Here is a 22,408-nt window from a genome sequence, read left to right on the forward strand (position 1 = left end):
TGCACAAGACAAAGTAATACTTAGACGTTTATCACTTATATCCCTCACACTGTGTGAACCCCCCTCCCTCATCCACTATCTTTCTGATATCGCACCGAGCCATTACATTTCCACTGTCTCTATTCCTAATGCTGTACTCCACTTCTTGTAAGTATATACATACATATATATACATATATATATATAAAATTATAATTGGCATTCATTATTGTTCAGCTTCAGGTGTACAGTGGAGTCTTAGGCATCTACATCTTCCCTGAGGTGGTCTCCCAAATGGGACACGTGTCCGTCAGATACCCTACAAAATCTTTACAACATTATTATGTATGAACATATTCTTTACTTAAGATTATATGGATTCGTGAAGTTTATTTTTTAAATGTCTCTGTGTGAAATGGCTTTGTGGGAACACCTCTGTATGTCTTAATTTCAGAATTATAGGCTGGATTATAGGCTGGATCTTATTTATTCTTTGTCCAATAGTTATATATTATGCTCATTTTTGCATTTTCATTGCAAACTCTGTTTTCTTGTCATTTTGAATTCAGTGTTACATCTGCAGGAATAACACTCATTGCAGTTAGCAGATCTAAGGCCAACGCGCCCTCTCCCACCACATACACACACACACACACACACACACACACACACACACATTTTACAGTGTTGGAGGGAACTTGAATGGGATAGAAATTTAAATGTTTTGCTGAAGACATGAATCAAGATACCTTTCTGAGTTGGGCCATATAGTATTTTAAAAGGAAAAATCTGCATAAATTTTATTGTACTATGTGAGAATCATTTTTATTAAAGGAACGCTTGGACAATTTGCTTTAATAAATAATTGCTTTGAAAATCAATTTTATATGTTTCATTGATATTGTTCATAATTCATTAAGATTTAATGGAGCTTTGAGGAATATTTATTTTCCCTTTTTTGAAATGACAAGGAATGTCAGAGAAATAACTTTTCAGGGATACAGGTCTTTGCAAATTTAGATTGCACTTATTCAAATCACAGCTGATATACTTGCAGTAGACCATGTTGTACATTCAATTAAATATGCATTTAATCATTTGTTCTAAACATCTAGTTAATTACTCCTTTTTGAAAAGAGGAATGCTTTAGAAGTTTTTAACACAATGAAGACTTAAATTTAAGGTGTACATTCATGAAGTTGCCTGTGCATTTTACCTCATAGGTTTTCAGAAGCTACAAATGATCTTGGAGTCAGCCAGTCCCACTCTCTGAACTTTATATTTGAGGTAACTCAAGTGAGTTGTCTGACAGAGAAAGACTTAGGCTGAATTAGTTTACCTAATCTCACTATTAGCCTCAATTTCCTGGAAAATGGGGATAATAATAGTTCCTACTCCATTTGGTTGTAAAGATCACATAGGATATTGTGTCTAAGGGTTTAATGTGATGCTTGACAGGTTTCTACCAAGTATTGGCAAGATTAATATATTAACATGAGTTAAGGTCAAGCTGAGCCTGGACCCCAGTGGCTCTCCCTATCCTTCCCTCCTTCACCACCCTCATGTCAATCAATATCCTCCCCTCTACACACACTCTCCCTCTCATCCCTCCTCCCAACTCGAATTATAATACAATCAGGAACATCTGGGCCCCTTGTACTAAACCTGTTACCCATATCCCCCATGCCCTTGTGTGTATTGATGACAACAAAACCTTTATTGTATGTCACATGTTGGGCCCCACAGCTATCCACATTGATGCCAATTGGCTAAGCAGAAAGGCAGAGCTGGTCCACACCTGTCTGTTTTGGGGGTGCCTGGTGGGTATAAATAGGAAGAAGAGGCCCAGCCCACAGCCTCTGCAAGGGTGTATTAATAACATACTTCTATGATCATGAGCTAGATAGGGCTGTCAGCACAAATAGAAAATGAAAAACTATTTGCCAAAGTGGTCTGACAACTAGTACTTCACAAGTATAAAGTGGTATTACGCTTTGTTGTGAGAGTTTGTTAAATATTTGCAACGGGAGGAAACCTTAAATGTGGCCTTAATAACAGAAGTAGTGCTTTCAGTTTATTGTTTAATTAACCTAACACAGTTTTAATAAACTCCAAAAGCACTTTTATCTCCATAAATTAAAAGGTATTTGGATTTCATGATGCATGCTTATTCCTGTGGTGGGGTGAGTTATTCTGTTCTTTAAAGTAGTAATGGTTAACACAAATTGTTTTGTTTCCTTTCATGAATATTATGTAGTTTATATAAATATATATATTTGTGTGTGTGTGTTTCCTATGTAATTATCTATAAAGAAAGACAGAAAGAAAAGAATAAACTGTTTGTTAAAATACTCATAATAACATTTGTAAACTAATGATGATAAACTACTGTTAGTTTAGCAATTTTGAGGTGGGCCATATAGAATGATTAGGCTAGGTAAAATGCCAGGCGAATGAATTAAAATTTCCTCAAATTGAAGACTTTGAAATTAACGAAATTTGTCCTGAAATCATAAAGTTCACAACCTATAGCCCTATGTGGAATATAGAAATTAACGAATAGGATTCACTCAACCTTATTCAAGATGATAGATCATTGTCATTACCCGCATCACTCATGAATGTGAACTAGAGACAAGGATACATTCCAGTTTGTGTGATGTCCACATAATAGGCTAACGGAGAGATTTGTCCAGGAAGTGAAAGGGCCTTTTATTTATTGGGCAGCACTATAATTAATACATTTTGGTAAAACTGATAAATGACTGGTGAGCCCCATATACAACAAAATAAAACATGTTTATAGCAAAAATAATAGGCACTCATGGATACACTATTGAAAAATACTGTTTACTAATAAAAAGTTTCTTTTAAGTGGTAGATCCTCTGGTTGGTGAAGTGTTCATTTACACGTCATGAACTCTAGCTACTCACCTGACCAATAGGTTTGGGGGGAATAATTTGGAAGTGTGGGGGAAAGAAACCCAAAGGAAATGTGAAGCCATTGTGAATGAAAGGCAGTGGAAGAAAGATAAAGTGCCGATGAAGTAGCTTATATAACTTTGTATCAAACTACTGCTCGATTGTAACTGTATAGATATATCAGAATACACTATAATCTGAAGAATGAGAAAATAAGACTGTAGAATCTCTAAGGTTCTGTTTTAATTTCATCACCTGTGACTCCCTGTAAATTAAGATGTGAGCGTAATCATCTTTGATTTCTCATCTCTTTTCTCCTCTAGTAACAAGGGCCAGACATTCTCTACTTCCTGGGTACTCTTAAGTTTTTGAAGATGGGCCTTGTAGAAATAACTAAATGTGTGTGTTTTCCAGATATTTAAATGAAACACGAGTCACGTCTCTCCACCTGACAAGAGCCACATGGGTTTCACCTTTTCCAGAAGCCCTTGACCTGTTACAGTGCGCTCCCTGCTGAGTTCCTGTGGCACTTACTATCTTATGCTGCTTCGTATTTCACTTTGTGTATATGCTGGCCCATCAAATATAGGGGAAAACTCTTTATGGTCAGGAATAGTATTTTGTATTGAATTTCCATTTCCACGTGATTGTCCTGGAATTAATTCCATTGCTCTGTATGGCACAGTCAACTAACAAAAACCTCAAATCTGACCCCAACCATCCTGGCCTCTGCACCTGCACCCTGAGTCTGACTCTGCTGGAATGTCACTCCTATAAATTCACCATCCCACCTCTGCCCCAAATCCCAGCCTTATTTGTTTCTTCCAGCTTGTTCTCCCACGTTCTGCAGTCACTTTTCAAGTTCTCTGTGTCCTCTCTAAGCCTCTGAACCACCCAGCCTGCCTCTCACTCCCAGCGCATGACCATTGGTCCAACTTCCCAGAGAGAATTGGAGCCAGTGAACGGGAACTGCTGTCTTCCCTCAGTCAGATTCTGCCCCTTTTTTCTCATGCACAATGCCTGTCCCTTTTCCCTGTGCTCGTAGAGGAACTGCCTCCCCAGAGCCATGTCCTTCCTGCTTGCTTTGCATCCCCTCCCCTCCCACTTTCTAAGGAAGTGCTGTGGAAAGAAAAGCTCTTCTTTCTCAGGCCCACCCTCGATCCTTATCCTCTTTATGTCTCCCCTCTCGATCACGTCCAAGCTTAAAAACTAGAAGGATACAGTGTCTGCATGCTCTGACCTCGCCTGCTCTCCTCAGCTGACTCCAGGCTGGTGGGCACTGCTCTGCTCGTCACTCCGTCACCAAAGACCTCCATTTTGTTCAGTCCAGCGGACGTCTCCAATCACCCCACCTGGCTTCTCAGGAGCATTCAGCACTGTCTGTCCCATCAGTTCCCTCATGTCCATGAGGTGACCCTGTGCTTTCAGCTCTCCCTCGCAGTTCTTCCCTTTCTCCTTTGCTGGATCATCCTCCTCTTCCAACTGTTAACCGTTCGCGTTCTCCAAGATGGCCTCTACGCCCTCCAGTCCTCCATTGTGTTCACTCTCCAGCCTAGTGCCTTCACTGCTGAGAAATAACTAATGTCTTATACACAGATACGCGTAATTCCGTCTCTTCCCTAGACTCCCCTGGGGTCTTCTGACCCACATGTTCAACTGCCTACCTGACAGCAACACTTGAAATGTCTCGGGAGCAGGTCAAATTTAAAAAGTTCAAACCTTAAGTCTTCTCTTAAACCACTCCATCACAGTAAAATCATGGTCCCTCTGTCATGCAAACCTGTTTTACCTCCTCAGTATCTCTAGAATGTACTTCCGTCATCTCGGCTGGCTGCCTCCACCCCTGCCAGGCTAGCATCCTCTCATGAGTTCCCCGGGAGCCTCTCTCAGGCCTCTTAGGCTGATGCTCGGCCCCACCCCATCGCGTGCCCTCCAGATTTCCACCCTCCTACCACTTTCCCCTTGCATTTCCCCTGCCACGCTCCCTCCTACCACAGACCCTTTGCACCTATCACCCTACTTCCTGGAAGCCCTCCACCTGCCTTCTCCTGCTCTAGACCAACTCCCCCGTCAGTCATCACCACCCTAGTCCATGCCTCTGTCATGCTTGTCGCAGCCTGATGGCCTTCCCCCTCCTGACACTTGTCACTGTTGGAATGTTACATGTGGGCCATTCTTCAGTTAATGTGGGTACCCCTCTAGACTGTAAGCACCAAGAGGGTGAACACTGGTGTTTGAGCAGTCCCCAACCCAGAGGGGACCCTCACACATGGTACTCATGAAAGGATGGGGGTGAGTGTATATCAATACGGGAAATGCTCAGATTACACATTCCATCTTGGCTGAGATGGAACATTTTTCAGAGCAGGAACTATAAAGCAAAAAGGATTCAAAGAGTTTCTCTTTCCCTACTTCCAAATTGCATTTTGCTTTCTTAGTAATCACTTGAAGCATAGATGTGATAAAAGAAATTATTTATTATGTTCTCTTGAACTAGTTTCTATATAACTAGTTCAAGAAAGCAATATGAAGTCAGTGACTCTTTATCTTTTCTTTACCACTCTGGAAACATTTTTACATGTTTTTCAACATTTTTGTTTCCACAAAATATTGAAAAATAGATTTTCATCAAGCTTCATTCTAATTGTGCTTATTGTCACAGACTTGGTTTTTAGTTCTGATTCTCTCTTTTTATTTAAACTTTATATTCCAGTGATGGTATAAAGATATATAAATTTAAATTTTTCATAAATATATTCTGAGAATTATTTAATATTGTAAGATACTTGAGTAAACTGAATGGGCGAGCGTATATGATTTTAAATTAGTGTAGAGTTTTATTAAGTGGCAATTTCATACATTTTTATACAACATAACATGAGGAGATTTTAATTAATATAGAACAGGCTAAGAGTGATGCCTGATTAAGTTATTGTAATAATTTGATAGGAAGAGAATTGTACGTTGGCCTTGCACAAATGCAGCTGATAGTTATACTGAGAAAAACACTTGCAGGGAAAACTGGTGCAGATCATGAGTATTTATGAGTTAAGGATTAATTTGTGGTTGTAATTTGGGATGAATATAAAGTAGTGATAGATTAGAATCCATTACAATGCATTTTGAGGTATTATCTTATTCCATAATTAGATGATATCATTTGCTGTTTTAAGCATCTGCCACCATTTATATCTGTGCTTCCCAAACTGTGCCAGGGTGCCTTAGGGCACTGCAGCAAATTCCACAGGTGTGCCACAGATTATTTTAAAATTCAAAGGGCACCTTGGTAATGCTCAACATCTGCAAAACACTGTGCAAACTGTTAGCTCGAGGGAATTCACAATTTCAACTTAGATTGTACTACTTTCCTTTAAATGACTTGATATCTTCAGAAAGCTGGATTCTCAGCAGTTGTGTGGAAAAAGCAAAAGCACGCACGAAAATCAAAGTGGATCAGGAAATGAGTGTGGTGGTGTCCAATCTGATCATAAGGTTTGAGAATTTGTGCAGTACCCAACATAACCTTATTATATACTAATTAGTGTATGTTTTAATTGTTATATTAATCAACATAAATAAATATGTCAATATATTTTTATAAAAAACATATCTGGTAGTTTGCATATATGTTTTTCATAGTTTTTTTAAAAAATTATTAAAGTACTTAATTGTTAGAACAGGCAATTTTTTTGACACGATTTCAAAAATCAAAAGCATAAGAAGGAACACAGTAAGAAGTTAAGTAACTCATCTGGGTGGATGTTGATGGCAGCCCCATCCTGCCAATTGCTCAGGCCAAAGCGTCTGAGTGGGTCGTGGCTTCTGTCTTGCTCACACCCCACATTCACTACTATAGGAAATCATGTTGGCTCTACTTTCAAAATACATGCAGAATCTGACTCCTAGCCATATTGTTGTCTGGTCAAAAGAGGCTATTACTACAGTTCCTAGTACTACGATAACTAATTTAGTGAAAGCAATATGAAGTTGATTGTTCCTTCACTATACTACTACTACTACTTATTAATACTGGTCTCCCTACTTCTTTACTTATGCCCACTGTACCCCTCACCACTCCCCCCACCCATCGCCAAGGAATCTTTTTAAAGGCAAAGTTAAGTGATAGCATTATTCTACCACCCATATCGCTGGGAGGAAAAGCCAGTCTTTCCAGTGATCTGCAAGGTACTACAGGACCCGCTTTCGCTTAACTCTCTGATCTCAGTTCTTACTATTTCTCCCCAAACTAATTGGCTCAAACCACACTGTGTTCTCCTTGTTCCAAGCAGACCAGGCATGCCCCTGCCCTAGGGCCTTTGCACTGGCATGCTAAATTCCTTATCTCTTTCTAACTTTGACCTCCTACCCTAACCCATCATATTTTAAATATCCCAGTGACACCCCCCCAACCCATGCACTGAGACATTTCCTAGCCCTTTTATCCTGCTCTTTTTCTTTTTTCCATAGCTTTCTAACATAGTGAATAATTTACTTCTAACAGAGTTTACTAAGATTATTGTTTTATTTTCTGACTCTTCCCACAAAAATATAAGCTCCAGGAGGACAAGCACCTTAATCTGTTTTGTTCAACAAAGTATCTGAAGCAACTAGAAGAATATTTGGCAATAACAGGTGTACAGCAAATATCATTCTTAATTTTTTATCTATTTGAACTATCGGTGAAAGCATATTCTGTAATGATGGATTGTCCATTCTCCCTGAGGTCTGAACAATGTTTGCTCTGTTTTCAAGCTAATGTACCTAATTAGCTTGAAGTAATTAGCTTATAAGTAACTATTATAAAATATGAATCCTATCTACCTTGCTAACTGAACCTTCTATCATTACGTACAAACCTTCTTTATCCTTAATAATGCTTTTGCTTCAGAATTATTAGTGTATCTAATATTAGTAATGTTAAGCTAGCTTTGCAATAATTTTAGTACTGTTTAATGTATTTTTTCTTTTCCTTAATTCATTTTGACAATCTTTATTTTTAACTGATACTCTATTTATACCTATTGTAATTATATATAGATCCAGATTTGTTTCTATCATTTGCTTTCTATTTGTTTCACTTTTGCGTGCTTTTTTTTCTTACTTGATTTATTTAAAAAAAAAAAACAGGTTTTATTTGTATTCTTACTATTTGTTCTCTTCTAGTTATGTGGAGGTTATGTACAATATCTATTTTTTTCATGTTTGCCTCCAAAATTTTACCTTAATACTTAGTCTAAAGTTAACATCTTGTACACCCAAAACTAATATAAAATAATATTGGACATTAATTGTAATGGAAAAATTTAAAAAAAGAAAGTAAAGTTGACATCTTAACTTTCCTCCTGAACAATACCTGAGCACTGTAACTCTGTTCTTCTGTTTCCCATCTTACACGCTGTTGCTATTAAGTGTTTATTTCTGCCCTTTTTAATCCCATAAATTAAGCATTATTATTTATATAGGCAGTGTTTACTTATGTTTATCTGCATATTCACCAGTTTATTTGTTTACTGTTTATTTGTTTGTATCTCAGATGTTCCACACATATTTACTTTCTTTCTGAAGTATATTGTTAGAGTGTAAATATGTAATATGCTTTGAAAACTTATAAGTTCCTTAAGTGAGGTCTGTAATAGGTAAATTCTCAGTTTATATAAAAAAGCTTTTATTTTGCTTCCCTTTTTTGAAAGATGGTTTTGATGAATACACACACACACACACACACACACACACACCATATATATTTGACGTGTGTTTTTTCCAACAACACGAAACAATTCAACTGTGACACTGTCTTTCAGGAGACAGCATCAGATCCCACAGGTTAAGGAATACTTCCCATAAGACTCGTCAGAGGCCAATCTTCAAATCTTAAGTCCAGGTTGTTTTCTGTGGTTCTTACTGACCAGCTATAAATTGGAGGTTCCCAAGACAGTGTCCTCATGTTCCATTAACTTGCTAGAGTGGCTCATGGAGAAACGTTTATTCACAACTACCAGTTAACCATAAAGAATGTTATAAAGAATCCAGATGAACAGGTACATAGGGCAAGGCCCAGAAGGGTGCAGAGCCCAGGAGTTTCTGTCCCCATGGCTCTGGGGTGCACCACCCTCCTGGCATGCCTTCACCTACATGGAAGCCCATCCACTCTTGTTCAAGAGTTTTTGTAGTGCTTCTCCTCCAGCATCCCCCTTCCCCATACCTGAGGTTAGTGGGTCGGGCTGAAAGTTCCAAGCACTTCCCACCTAGAGAGTAATAACCTGTGCCATTTATTTTATATTTTTCTAGATCAATGAACTGAGCCATGTTCAAATCCCTGTGATGTTGATGCCAGATGACTTCAAAGCCTACTCAAAGATAAAGGTGGACAATCACCTTTTTAACAAGTAAGTACAAATACGACCTTTTCTAGAACTGATATGTCTGCCAAGAGTATGTGTTTTTTTGTGAATTTCTATAATCACATTATTTTTCAATGGGTGGGAGTAAAGTTTTGCTGATGAAGTTAATCCTGTGATAAACATAACCATCTGTCATTTTCAGAAAAGCAACAGCAGGCCCTCTTGGGTAATATCCTTTTGCCATATGGCATATTGTTCTCTATGAATATCTTATATGTTAAAAGTGATATTCTCATTACAATTTAAATGCTTCAAGCTGTAAAGTGCTAGGATTTTTTTAACAGCTATGGACCTTATCTGTCTTACACAAAACTCTCCTAATGATTACTTTACGAACAGAAATGACAACTTCATAGAACAATAAAGAATTAAGGTGCATTTTCATAACACATAACTGGATGCCATGTTGGGCATTGAGAATATTTCGACTTCATTTGAATGTCATTGTACATGTCGTCAGGGAGCACTATATGTTTTAGGGAGTCCACTGAGAGACAGAGATACAGGGAGGTATGAGAAATGGCCCCGCCTTCATGGGGTTCACAGTCAGGCGGGTGGTTGAAAACCGACACATGTACAAATTACTATAATTTTGTGTGCAAACTTCCACAATGAGGTGTGTGTGAGACAGAGAGACGGGGGGGGGGGAGAGAGAGAGAGAGAGAGAGAGAGAGAGAGAGAGAGAGAGAGAGAGAACAAAAGAGGAAGCAATTCTGAAGGAGTAGAGTGAGCCTCAAAGAAATCCCTCCTACATGAGGACCAATTGTGAAATTTCTTAACGGGGCTATTGTTCTAACATGAAGCTCATGTGTTAATTCTTCTCAAACTACTGTTTAGAGGTTGACCCTTTGAAAGGACTTGTACTATGTGAATTTGAATGTGAAATTTATATAAAACAAAATAGGTTGTTAAGGAAGTGAGAGAGTCTTGTTCTGTAAACTGGTATCAGCAAGTAATGGGGACTCCTGTGGGGGCGCTGTTTGTAGCTCGCTCTGCTGCCTTACCCTAACTCACCACAATTTTGCTTTTCCTTCACCGTTTAGCTCAGCAAAGTACCTTCCCTTTGCACCTCCTTTTCCTTAGGAAAGCAGCTGTAGAAGGTGGTCAGGATAAATAAGGTCATATACACTGATTGCTCCTAGGTAGTGAGAGGACACAAATGGGATCACTCTGTCCCTTCTGTCCCCTGGATCTTACCGTGGGTTGTGAGGTTGACGTTCACAATAGGGGTTTGAATTGCGTGGGCCCATTTATAGGTGGAGTTTTAAAATAAACACATACAGCACCAAAATGTGTTTTTTCTTCCTTATGATTTTAATAACATTTTCTTTTCTCTAGCTTATTTAATTGTGAGAATATAGTATATAATACATATAACAATAACAATATGTGTTAATTGACTATTATCTGTAAGGTTTCTGGTCAAGCGTAGGCTATTAGTAGTTAAGTTTTGTGGGGAGTCAAAGGTTATATGTGGATATTCAACTGCATGTGTGGGGGGTCAGAACCCATGTGTTGTTGTTCAGGGTCAGCAGCAGTTGGTTGTCACAAGTCCCTCTGTGCCCTCTGTGGGTAGGGAACTCTAAGCACTTCTTTGGCTACTGGTAGAACTGGATGGTGGGAGATTCAAGTGTGGTGATCCCTTTGTATATGTGAGCTTTATTCCACAATATGCTGTTTCAGAGAAAACATGCCGAGCCATTTCAAGTTTAAGGAGTACTGCCCGATGGTTTTCCGAAACCTGCGGGAGAGGTTTGGAATCGATGATCAGGATTTCCAGGTGAGTTGCTTTTGTAACGTTTGCTTCAAATGGGCTTCATTGCGCCTTTTGCTCTGTGAAATACGATTTATTAATACATTTTTGTCATTACAAGTACGTATATGATAGTAGTTTTGATTTTATACATTAATTTTCGATGTTATTTCTGAAATAATGAGTTCTTTCATTTTGAGACCCGTCTACAATATGATTTCATTAGTTGCTAGGAAAAGAAGTTACTCTTTGGGAAGAGAGCAGACATGTGAGACTTTTATATAACACTCTGACTTCCAGGTGAGGGTGTTCCGCCAGTCATTGTTCTGCCCCTTTTTGATTGATGCCATGAGTGTGCCACCAGCCTGTGCAAATGTCTATGTGTGTGTTGAATTCGCATTTCCTGTATTTATAGAGGCCACTTAGGAATCAGAAATGTTTTTGTTTTTGCTGATTTGCCGCTTTTCAAATTGGCCAACCGAGATTCACACTCGCAGTGTCTTTGTCAGGGGCCACACATATGCACTCCAGTGCTGCATGGTACAGTGGCTGCAGCACCGCTGTCGCCAGCAGCAGCCCCCCTCTCCCGGGAACGGCTCTGGAGAGCACCACCATGGAAAAAGGTGCACTGCTGCTTTTCTCCCCATATGTGTCTGGTTCTCAATATTTATTTTAAAATCGACATCATGGTGCTGTCATATCTGCTGATCCACAGTCATTCTCCCAAGAAAGGACCTGACATCGGTTACCCGATTCTCATACAGCCAGCCAGATTCAGAAAAGCCAAGGATTTTCTTTGTAAGCAGAAATCTATTTAAGAGATGCAAGGACTACTTTTAGTCTTTTATGACAGTCTATTCATTTTACTGAGTTCTAACTTACAATAAATCCCTTCAGCTCTAGCAAACCCCTGATCTCATTTGCCCTCAATGGGAAATCTTAATTGATCCTGCATTAGGTGCCTATTGCCTCCCTGGGTGACCTCATAAGTTAAGTATTAGCACAGCTTACCCTGTATTTTTCCTGAACGATTAGGCTCTCCGAGGCAAATTGAGCTTAGTTAATACACTTTCCTAAAGACTTGGGCCTCACCACCCTGCCCTGCCTCAATGTTGAAACCTTCCAAGAATTTCTCACGTGCCACCTAGGACTGAGAAGCCTCCCAGCTGCCATGTTTTGAAAAACCAATGCTGGCCAGGCTGCAGGTGACATTCCCTCCTCGGTTGTTGGGGCTCAGGTGTCCAGGGAGGTCCTGGGAGGTTCTGAGCAGAGTGAGCCCGGGGAGGGCTGAGGGGAAGTGTCACAAGGAGGATGTGGGCGCTCTGTTTCCTTTTAAAAAGTGCGGTGGAGCCAACAACGTTCAGGTTTGACCTTCATGTGTCAGAGAGAAAGAACTCAGACTTGCAACTGAGGCTGAAAAGAATAAGTCACTTTTAAAGAATACATTTTTGGAATAGTAAAAAAGGTTTGTATAAAATAAAGAGGAATAATTCCTGATTATTTAAGAACTGTTACTACATTTAAAGAGGCCATATGAAAATAAACGGAGTACTTTAAAAGGAGTGAAGAGCTGGTAATTTTGACGTCCGAAGATCTCCTGTGGCTGTCTCTCTGGTGCTAAACTGAAACATGTTCCTCTTGGTTCCCCTCTTTTTTTTTCTTTTCTTTTTTTAAAATAAAACCACTCTGGCATTTCACAGAAACTGGCTTTAAAGAGCCTAAGCAACAGGATCTTGTTAGATTCCTCAATTCATTACCAAAATGAAGATATTTCTTCTTAGAATCAGCCCTGTTAAATGAGTCCCAAAAAGGGGCCCGTTGTATCCCGAGTTCTGCACTGTAGCAGATAAAAGTCATTTTTTTAATTTCCTAAAATGACCAATTTGGTTGCTGAAATACTAAGGCATGAGCCCATTTGCTTTCTCTTTTTTTTTTGGTTTTGGTTCCCTAAAACCAAAACCATGTAAGTTGATCTTGAAGGAAGCACAAATTGCTGAGAACAAACTTTGAAGGCAAATTAGGCCAGTGGAGGATGATTCACACTAACTAATGGGCAGGTCTGTTATGCTCTTAGCATGAGCAGCATAGAGGAGAGCCAGTGTGAATATAATTAATCACTGGAATGCCACTCCTTTGCTCTGGTACTTTTGGCGTTTAAATTGCTGCTTTCTCCTTGGCAACTGTATTTCTATTTAGAAAAGAAAAAGGTGGGTGTTCAAAGTAACTTTAGTAAACCAGAGAGGTACTGGTTTCCCTCCCCAGTCCTACATCCAATGTGTGTACCTCTTAAACAATTGTCAACAGAGGCAGGACCCCTGAGTTTACTTTATACCAAAAACAAGATCATAAATGTGGGGCTCAGCCCATTTTGTTGGCTTCCTGGTTTGGAAAAAAGGAGGAAGCTGTGAGAAGGCTGGCTCTGGGTTCGTGCCGTGAGGGCCCCTGCACAGACAGGCATAGGCAGAAGCGCTGTGGTCCTTTCAGGCTGCAGGGGGACTGGGCCAGGACCGGGGTTCTCCTCATCTCAGCTGCTTGGCACCTCCGCTCACTACTACCCAGTTGTTTCATTCATCATGGCCAGAACAAGTAATAAGTATCCGTTTACATATGTAGTACCAAATTCCCAATCTGGTTTGAAAAGTGGGATCAGTGACCTAGTGTCTCATCATCTATTGGAGGCCCTGGATTGCTTGCTAAAGGGGACCAGGACTCATGCTGCTTTGTGTTTATTTTTCTGAAACACTTGCATGTTGGACTAGCAGATTTATATCAATGTGGCGATAAGGAGCTCCATTGTCTAGTTCATTTAGGATTCAAACCTTCATATTAAGTCACATGAAAAATGGTGTCCACTGGCCTTGTGTGTGCGAATTCCTTTTAGCTTCACCTGCAAAAAGTTAGTACTGATCACTCCGATAAAAACAGAACATTGTACTTAGCCTGCCTCACTGACCTCTATTAGTGAACTTAAACTTCTTAAAGGGAACTGAAAAGCAGTCCTGCTAACCCCATAAACATTTGCATCTTTCCTTTGGTTTTGATTTCTTGAATTTCTTTCAAAAAGAAAACTTTTGTTTCTTGCTGTTAAAGACAAATTCAAGCAATAGTTCTAGAATATTCATCACTGATAACAGTGTCGCCTACCAATCGTGTGTGTGTGCGCGCACGCGCGTCCGATGCTTCCAGATTCAGAGCTTTCTGTAGTTTATTAGTGCTTGTTAAAATTACTTCATTGGTTTGTAATGTGGTCATTGTTGAATTATGTTCTTTTAATCATTGTTGGGCCAATGTGACTTCCCATTACCACACTTTAAAGATAAGATGTCTTTCAAGAGGACTGATCCCATGGAGTCCTCCACTGTTGGTGCAGTTCTGATTCTGCCGTCACCACTGCCACCGTAAGCTCCTGTCCTCCTTACGTCAGGGATTTCATGCACAATTATCAACTCAGTGTGCGTTTATTTGCACCTACTGCAAGTCAGGCTCTGTGCTGGACATTGTAGGAACCGCAGGAGAGACGAAAGAGTGAAGGAATTCCTTTTTATTTATTTATTTATTTATTTATTTATTTATTTATTTATTTATTTATTTATTACATGCCAGATTCTATATTAGATGGTAATGAGATTGACAGAAACCCAGACATCCTGATTTTCAAAGTTCTTCAAGAAAATCTGCTTTCCCGTCTCTCAGAGAAACAGACCCTCATAACAGGCCCCAGGAAGTTAAAGGAAGGCTTTAGTTACAGTTTCTGAGCTGTGGGAATCGGTTGCCCACCAGAAACCAAGAAGTTATGCAGGATGGAGATGAAGCAGTTAAACCTAAATACACCCCGTAATTGAAACCCAGACCTCTTGTTCTTTTGGGAGGATAACATCAGGTTTACTTTTTCCTACTTTACTTCTCCTGAATTAGAATCCCTCAGTATTCACATCTGATGCATTTTCTTCTTTGTATTTGTAACAGAGAATTCTAATTTTAAAATAATTAATTTTAAAAGCCAGTGTTTTAAACTTTTGATGCTCTTGTTCCAAGTTTAAAAATAAAATTTTTTAAATGTTAACACCCGTAGAGAACACTAAACTTCAGGGGTGGGGGGGAATCTGCCAGTATCTCTAGAACATAGTCACCAGGTTTTCAAATGTAGATTTACCCAATATAATTTAAACTGTCTGAGGGCAGGTATTGAATCTAGCTTGTTTTCCAGGCTGCAGGCTCAGAATAAGTGGGCCTGGGCAGGCACTTCAGAAAATACTTGTGGAAGAAAGGGAAGGAGGGAGGAAGGGCTGATGGGTGCATTCCAAGAGAAGTGAGCCTTCTGGGCCAAAACATGGAGGCCAAAATGCTCAGGAAAGAAAGTATGAAGCAACTGGATGGTGGCGGGATTGTGGGAGATATTCCTTAGTAGTAGTTTGTTGGCTCTTGGTTTGGCTCAGCCTGCTTTTAGAAAGTTTCTCCTCATAGTTGTTTGCCTCACAGGTTAGCTACTGTGAGCCTCATGAACACTGATTGGAAGCCCTGCCTGGGCTGAAAACCAGAGGAGCTCTGCTCCGATTGGACAGGCTCTTGGAAAACTCACAGTCCATCAGCATCATCTGATTTTTCTTGTGTTTCTTCTGCTGCTTCTTATGAATTGAACCAATGACTGTCCCCACCACAGACTGCTCCCCTCCCCACACGTGGGACTCAGGCTTCCTGTTTTACATGCATTTTCGTGCCCCTTCACCCATTTTGGGTTGTGATTTGTGATTTTCAACCAAGAGCTGCCACAGGGAGCTCCTATCCGGGTTAAATGCCATATTCGTTCATTATGAGCCTGGGCCAGGTTTCTGGCATTGTCATCTAAGTCAAGTAGCAACTGAGATTTTTAAAGGAGATCTCATGGCGTTCTGTGAAGTTACTGCAAGTCTGCTGCTTTCGCTGGTGGTCATTACCTTTTACTTTTGTGTTCTTTTCTGAGAAGTTGTTTCATTATTGATAAGTGTTAAATTGCTCTGTGTCTTGCTCCTCTCCATTCAACACCTGGGATCACAGCTCAGACTTTCTTTGAAATTCCCCAAGAGTTTAACACAGGGTTTTGAACACAGTGGGCACTTAATAAATCCTTGATGATGATGTTTGAGTTTGCATGTTGGTTTTCACCTCCCTGATGAGGTCAGGGGACCATCTGTGCTCGCTCAGACATGTCCAGTGCATACCCAGAAAGCAGTCTTGTCTGTCGATCACTCCCAGCTCCTGGGCCATGTGATCTCAGGCATGGAATCATAACCCTGAGTTGTCAGAGGGCAGGATTTGGCTTCCAGATTCCTAGTCTGAAACAGGTAGCCTGAGTTAGGAAGGAGAATATTTTCTCTGGAGTTGGGAGGCTAGTTTGAGTCCTGGATCTTCAGTGACTGATGCTGTTACTTGATCCAGTCACTTGGCCCTGGTAGGTCTTTATTTTCTCATCGGGAAATGAGGGAGAAGGACATGATGCTCTCCGAGGCCCTTTAGCTGTCAAATCTCTGAATCTATTACCAAGTCACTGTGAGTAGATGACTGTCACTTAGGTTCTCACATACAATATTGACAGGTTCCTTTTGTAAGGTGGTGACTTTTACGCATTTGAGCATGGCAGCATTGCTTTTTAAGTGGCCTTTCTGTTGTTTAAAAATAAAAACTTTTCATTCGTGATCTTTAGCAGAAATACAAACTCATATCAAAATGGGGGAAAAGAATGTATATAAGACTATATGAGTAGTTCAAGAGAATTAAATGTTCAAAATGCTTGGGTATTTAAAAATGTCCAGGGGACTATAATGGTTACTAAATCATGACATTTTTATGAGGGGTGTGTAAGATTGGTGTTAAGAATGAGCTAATTAAATTGACCTTTAAATTTCCTCCACGCTTCTGGAGGCCTCACTAATCCGGGACCCCCCACTGCAAAAATAAACATCTTTAGTACAGACTTTTAGAGGAGTGGGAAGGAAGGACATTGCCATTAATCCCTTTCTTTAGGGAAAGAACAATAAATTTCCAATTATAAATGTAAGAAGGCCATTGAAGAGTGAGCTTCGTCTCTCATTATTTCCTTTATTTCCTAGGGTTTAGGGCTATCCTGACTTCAAACACAGCTGTTGAGATTTCAGAGAGGGTATACTGCAAGATCGGTAATGGATTTGGCTATGGGAAATGGAAGTGCTGAAAAATAAGTTTACTTACCAAGTGACAAGATAGATAAAAATGGACTAAATTGTCAGGTTTTTACCTGCCCTTCATCTAATAGCTTTGCCCCACAACTTCAACTTTTTGTCAAACAGTTTATTTTATCCCCAACTCCCCAGCATTCCTAGGAGCATCCTAAGAAGCGGCATTTGGGCACCATAACATGTCCACTGCACTGGATTGAGTATAGAGCCCCCAGAATGTCACCATACTCACCCAGAGACAGCCCAGGATCTATTGTTGGCACAGTGGGTCACTTCAGGTTGATGAGTGTGCTTAGGGGACTTGCAAGAAGAAGGTTTGGGCTAGTCACAAATACCTGTGTACTGTATGATTGCATTTGTGTGAAATGTCCAGAATAGACAAACATGTGTAAGACAGAAAGTAGATTTGTGGTTTATTATTAGGCGGCTGGAGGAAGAATGGAAGTGATTGCTAATGGGTACGGGTTTTCTTTCTTTTTACTTTTTTTATTAAAGCATAGTGACATACAATATTATTTTAGTTACAGATGTACAATGTAGTGATTTGACATTTACATACCTTACCATGTGATCACCACGATAAGTCTAGTAACTATCACCATGCAAAGTTATTACGATATTATTGACAGTATTGCCTGAGCTGTACATTCGGAATATGGCTTCTTTGGTTTATAACTGAAAGTTTGTACCTCTTAATCCCCTTCACCTTTTTCATCCATTCCCCCACCCCTTTCCTCTGTGGCAACTATCAGTTCTCCGTTTCTTTGAGTTTGTTTCTACTTTGTTTTGTTAAATGTATCTGGATTTCTTTTTGAAGTGATGAAAATATTCTAAAATTCATCGTGGTACTGGTTGTTTAATGTTGTAAATATGCTAAAGCCATAGATTTGTAAAATTTAAATTGGTGGATTGTTTGGTATATGAATCATATGTCAGTAAAGCCATTAAGGAAGAAGAATGTTTGGAGTTTAAAATTAGTTTATATTCAATATGAGACTTTTTCCCCTCCACCATTGAGTTCGCTCTTTCTCTTAAGGGTAGGGGGTTATGATAACAGTATTTTCAGTTCAAAAAAGTGAATTTAAGGAATTACCTAGTATTTAATATGAGACTATCAAATGTGTAGAAGAAAAGGGTAGCCAAAGAATAGAGCATGTCTTTTGCAGTTTGTTTCCATTTATCATTAGATTTTTCTCCCCAAACTAACAGCAATTCATTGTCCCATTTCCTGTGACTGCAGTAACTATTACTGAGTACCAGTTAGTAGAGCAAGAAGGAAACCTAGAGACCATTAAGTCCAACTGTCTTTCCTTGTAGATGATCAGATAACAGAGTTGGGGTGGGGGTGGGGGATCGTTGAGGGGTCTCATTGCCCTTGACTGGACCTCTGACTCATCCTGTTTCTGCCACACATGCTGAGACTGGAAAACCTAAAAAGGAAAGAAAGGTAGTAAAGGCAGGCTGCTAGTGCCTACTGTGGGCAGTGAAGGCAACAAGACACTAGGTCAGATTTCCAGTTCGTCTGCATTTTAAAGGTTGAATTAAGGTCCTTTAAGGCTCTGCATTGAATGGGATTGTGGATTTTGTGGTCGCTCCACAGGTTACACAAATCACTTCTCAGACTATCACTTCCCAGGTTGCTTTTCTAAACCTCCATCTCTTTCCTCAAGTTCTTGGTCTCATTTAGCCAGTTCCTGCTCAACCCTCTCCCCCTATCCTTCCCCTCCACACTCCCACCTCACCCCCACCCCCACCCCTCCACCCCTGCTATCCCCTGAATTTCAATGTAACAGAGGCCACACCTTGGGCTCCTCTTCCCTCCTCCCTCTGAGGAGGGAGTCCTCTACTTCCTTCCCCTTGAGCTACTTCCATTACAGAGTTGTCCCACCCCTCTGTCATCCCACTTTCCCTTTGGCTGGAGAGAATGCTGGGGGTGAGCAGGGCCCAGGATAGAACTTCTGTGTAAAATATTTTAAGTACTCTTAAAAGTAGTTATTATTGAGAGCTGCAGAAAATAACCTATAAAAGTGATTGGGGGGGGGGGAATGTATAACTGTCAATTTTTACTGGGTACAAACCAGAGGCTTGGCCAGAATGGACGAACTCTTTCTACAAGTCCTTCTTTATTTTTAATTTACCAATTTATAGCATAATTTAATATTGATCTGCACCTCTAATTATCTTCTAAGTTGGAATTTGCTTTTTATAATAATAGCCACAATTTACTGAGTGCTACTATATCCCAGCCACTATTATAAAAATTCTCCATTATCTAATTAAACTCCCAAACATTATTATTATTATTATTATTATTATTATTCTCATCATTATTATCTTTCGACAGATATGGAAACTAAGGCACAAAGAGCTGAAATGACTTGTCCAAAGTCATACAGTCTTGACTTCTAAAGCTCCCACGTCTAATGCCATGCTCTACTATCTTCTATCTTGATCATTAATACTATTTGAAACTTGAAAGGTCATCAGTCCCCGGCTTTTGGCGATATGAGCCTGAGAAAATATGAATAAACTAAATAAAAATATGAATAAACTAAACACAGAGAGATGGTTTTGATGTTGAGAACATTCTGATGAGTGTGTACTCAGTGAGTTTGTGAATGTGTTCTCTCCTGACAGCTCCTAGACTTGGGAAGGCTATGAGGACATTTCCAAAGACCAGTGGAAGATTTCATACATTGAATAAGCCCTGGATTTCCTTTGTATTGTGTTGTGACTTTGACCCCAAATATCCACAGAGCACTTGTTTTGCACATTCACACTTTTGAACTGAGAGGTTCAGAATCCCAGATTTTGAATTTAAAAACAAATGCCATTACAGAACATATAACACTCTGAGTTTTGTCCATGACAAGGAATTTGTTTCCTAGTGAGAATATATCTCTCCTCACCCTAGGTAGCTTTCATTGGATAATTTTATCTGGCAGCTTTCTCATAAACACAGATATGTAGGTAGGGGCAAGTGTTCCTGAAAGTGAACATTTTACTTTGGAAATGGGAATCGTCTAGAAGATGACTAATGCAACCCTATAAATGGGGCATTTTAGGCCTTTGGTTGAATCAGGTCTTCATCTCAGACCTGGCCTTTTACATTAGGGTGCTTAAGATGAGAAAGAATTTTTAGAAATGGTGCCTTCGGCTAGACCTTCTTTCTTCCATGCAAATCTTGTCCAAACTTGCAAATTTTGTCTTAACTCTTTTTCTCTGTCCCCTCCCCCAACTTCCTCTCCCCCAATTAATGTTATAGGGAGTATCCCACAACTCATCATTCCCAGTGTAAAATGTACGCCTTTCAGCGTTGGCATTCTTTCCTAAGAAAACCATAGAGTTTTCAACATGAAAAGATGGAGGATGGGACAGTCTTCTAAAGAGAAAAGCCAGTGACCCAAAGAGCATAAAAACCTCCAGCTATTCTGAGAACATGTGAATTAATTAAAACAGACATGATGAACTATGCCACGTGGTCAGAAATGTGAAGAATTCTTAGGATTGACATTGTCACGGGATTGTAAGAAATACTGAAGTGTTAGGCCTCTTTCAGCTCTGTCTTTGTGTCACATGATCGTCTGATTCTAAAGCCCCAGGCTCAGCAACTCATAGTTTTCCTGTCCTAAAGGCTTGTTCCTAAGACACACATCTGTCTCTTGCCCTGAGAGAAGATGACTCCTATTCCTAGCCGCCTCAGGTAAAGCCAGGTAATGAACAGTCCTAGAATGAGTCAACACAGATTTGTACACGCATTAATGAAAGCGTAAATCAAGGACTCTGGACTGCATTAGCTGACACTGTTCTTGATGTTTTCACACTTTTTTTTTTTTTTTTTTGGCAAAATTGAAAACATAAGGAGAGGTTTGGTTTTTTGCCAGTTGGCTCAGGCTCTAAATTGTGATTAGAAAGTATTTGTCACCACAGAAAACTACATATCCACAATCTCATAATGCCCACCACACTCTCAGGCAGGGTGGCAACAATGGCAGGAGGGATGCCCTGGGCGAGGCCCCTGGGAGGCCCTCCACGTACACCATCCACTGGGCTGTTCATGAACTGAGACATGCAAGTCATGTCAACTCTCTGGTCTTTCTTTTCTGATCTGTAAATTGAGTAGTTGGGAATAATCTCCAAGGTTGATTGCAATTGTCATACTCTTTGATTATGAGAATTATTTACACATAAAGGGACTCCAAGAAGTGAATGTCACTGCGCCACGCTGTGTTTCTTCTCAGGGCTTTTTCCTCTTGGCCTCTCAGATGTGTCCAAGCATCCCATATGATGCTGTGGTTCATTTTTCCTTTGTGACAGTACAAAGCACACTGAGGGATTTCAATACTCAGTTTTACTAGATAGTGGACTGTTTTTAGGACCCTCGGTAAGGACTTTCAATACATAGCAATGACCTCCTTTCCTTAACTCATCTTCTCGTTGTCACGGGAGTTGTCCGAGTACATCCGGAATCTATGAAGTATTATTTTCATGCTGCTCTAAGAACTAGTGTCACTGTCCCTTAATCTTGGCCCTGATGTCCTAAACCCTCATCGTGCCCCCACTGAGATGATGTTCATACTGTCTTCTGACTGGACTGTTGTTGGGAAACATATCGAATCACCTTCTAAGGCGTGTGCTTTCCAGCATTTCCTAGAGTAGCGTGCCGTGTCATCAAGTAAATACATTTTTAGAGTTATAAAAGGTCTGAGGTAGAAATCTAATTCAGTCTACCCTCTCCCCTGGGCTTATTCTCTATCACTTTACAGACCCAGAAACTGAGGCTCAGTTGGCTATGACATACATATCCAAGGGATAAAATTGAGTGGCAAAGCGTGTTCAGGGTCCCAGATCAGCACTCTGCCATTACACAGTACTGCCTTTTCACACAAACAAACGAACACTTCTACCTTATTTCAAAGGCTACAAAAAAAAAATCTATGATTATGATGTTAAGTAGTAGCAAAAATTTAGTCTTGTCTTTGTAAATTGCCCTTTTTGGTTACCTGAAAGGAACTGTTAGGCAGGAGCCATAGGCATATTACTTGACTCCATTGTACTCCATTTTCATTATCTTCAAGTAAGAAAATGCACCTGGCTTTCCTATCTTACAGGAATGTTGTGAAAATAAGTAGGAAGTAATGAGTTGGATTCTTCCAGGCCTT

General features: G+C 39.9%; 1 protein-coding gene across 1 annotated transcript in view; it reads left to right on the forward strand.

The window, feature by feature from the left end:
• PIP4K2A (phosphatidylinositol-5-phosphate 4-kinase type 2 alpha) overlaps positions 1 to 22,408 on the forward strand; it is a 151,090-nt gene that overhangs the window by 79,023 nt on the left and 49,659 nt on the right. Inside the window, exons 2-3 of the mRNA XM_081055452.1 lie at positions 9,190 to 9,287; positions 10,986 to 11,082. Coding sequence (XP_080911578.1) covers positions 9,190 to 9,287; positions 10,986 to 11,082 — 195 coding nt within the window. The remainder of the gene's footprint in view (positions 1 to 9,189; positions 9,288 to 10,985; positions 11,083 to 22,408) is intronic.

Source organism: Rhinolophus hipposideros, assembly GCF_964194185.1.
Source record: "Rhinolophus hipposideros genome assembly, chromosome: 1".
Lineage (NCBI taxonomy): Eukaryota > Metazoa > Chordata > Mammalia > Chiroptera > Rhinolophidae > Rhinolophus > Rhinolophus hipposideros.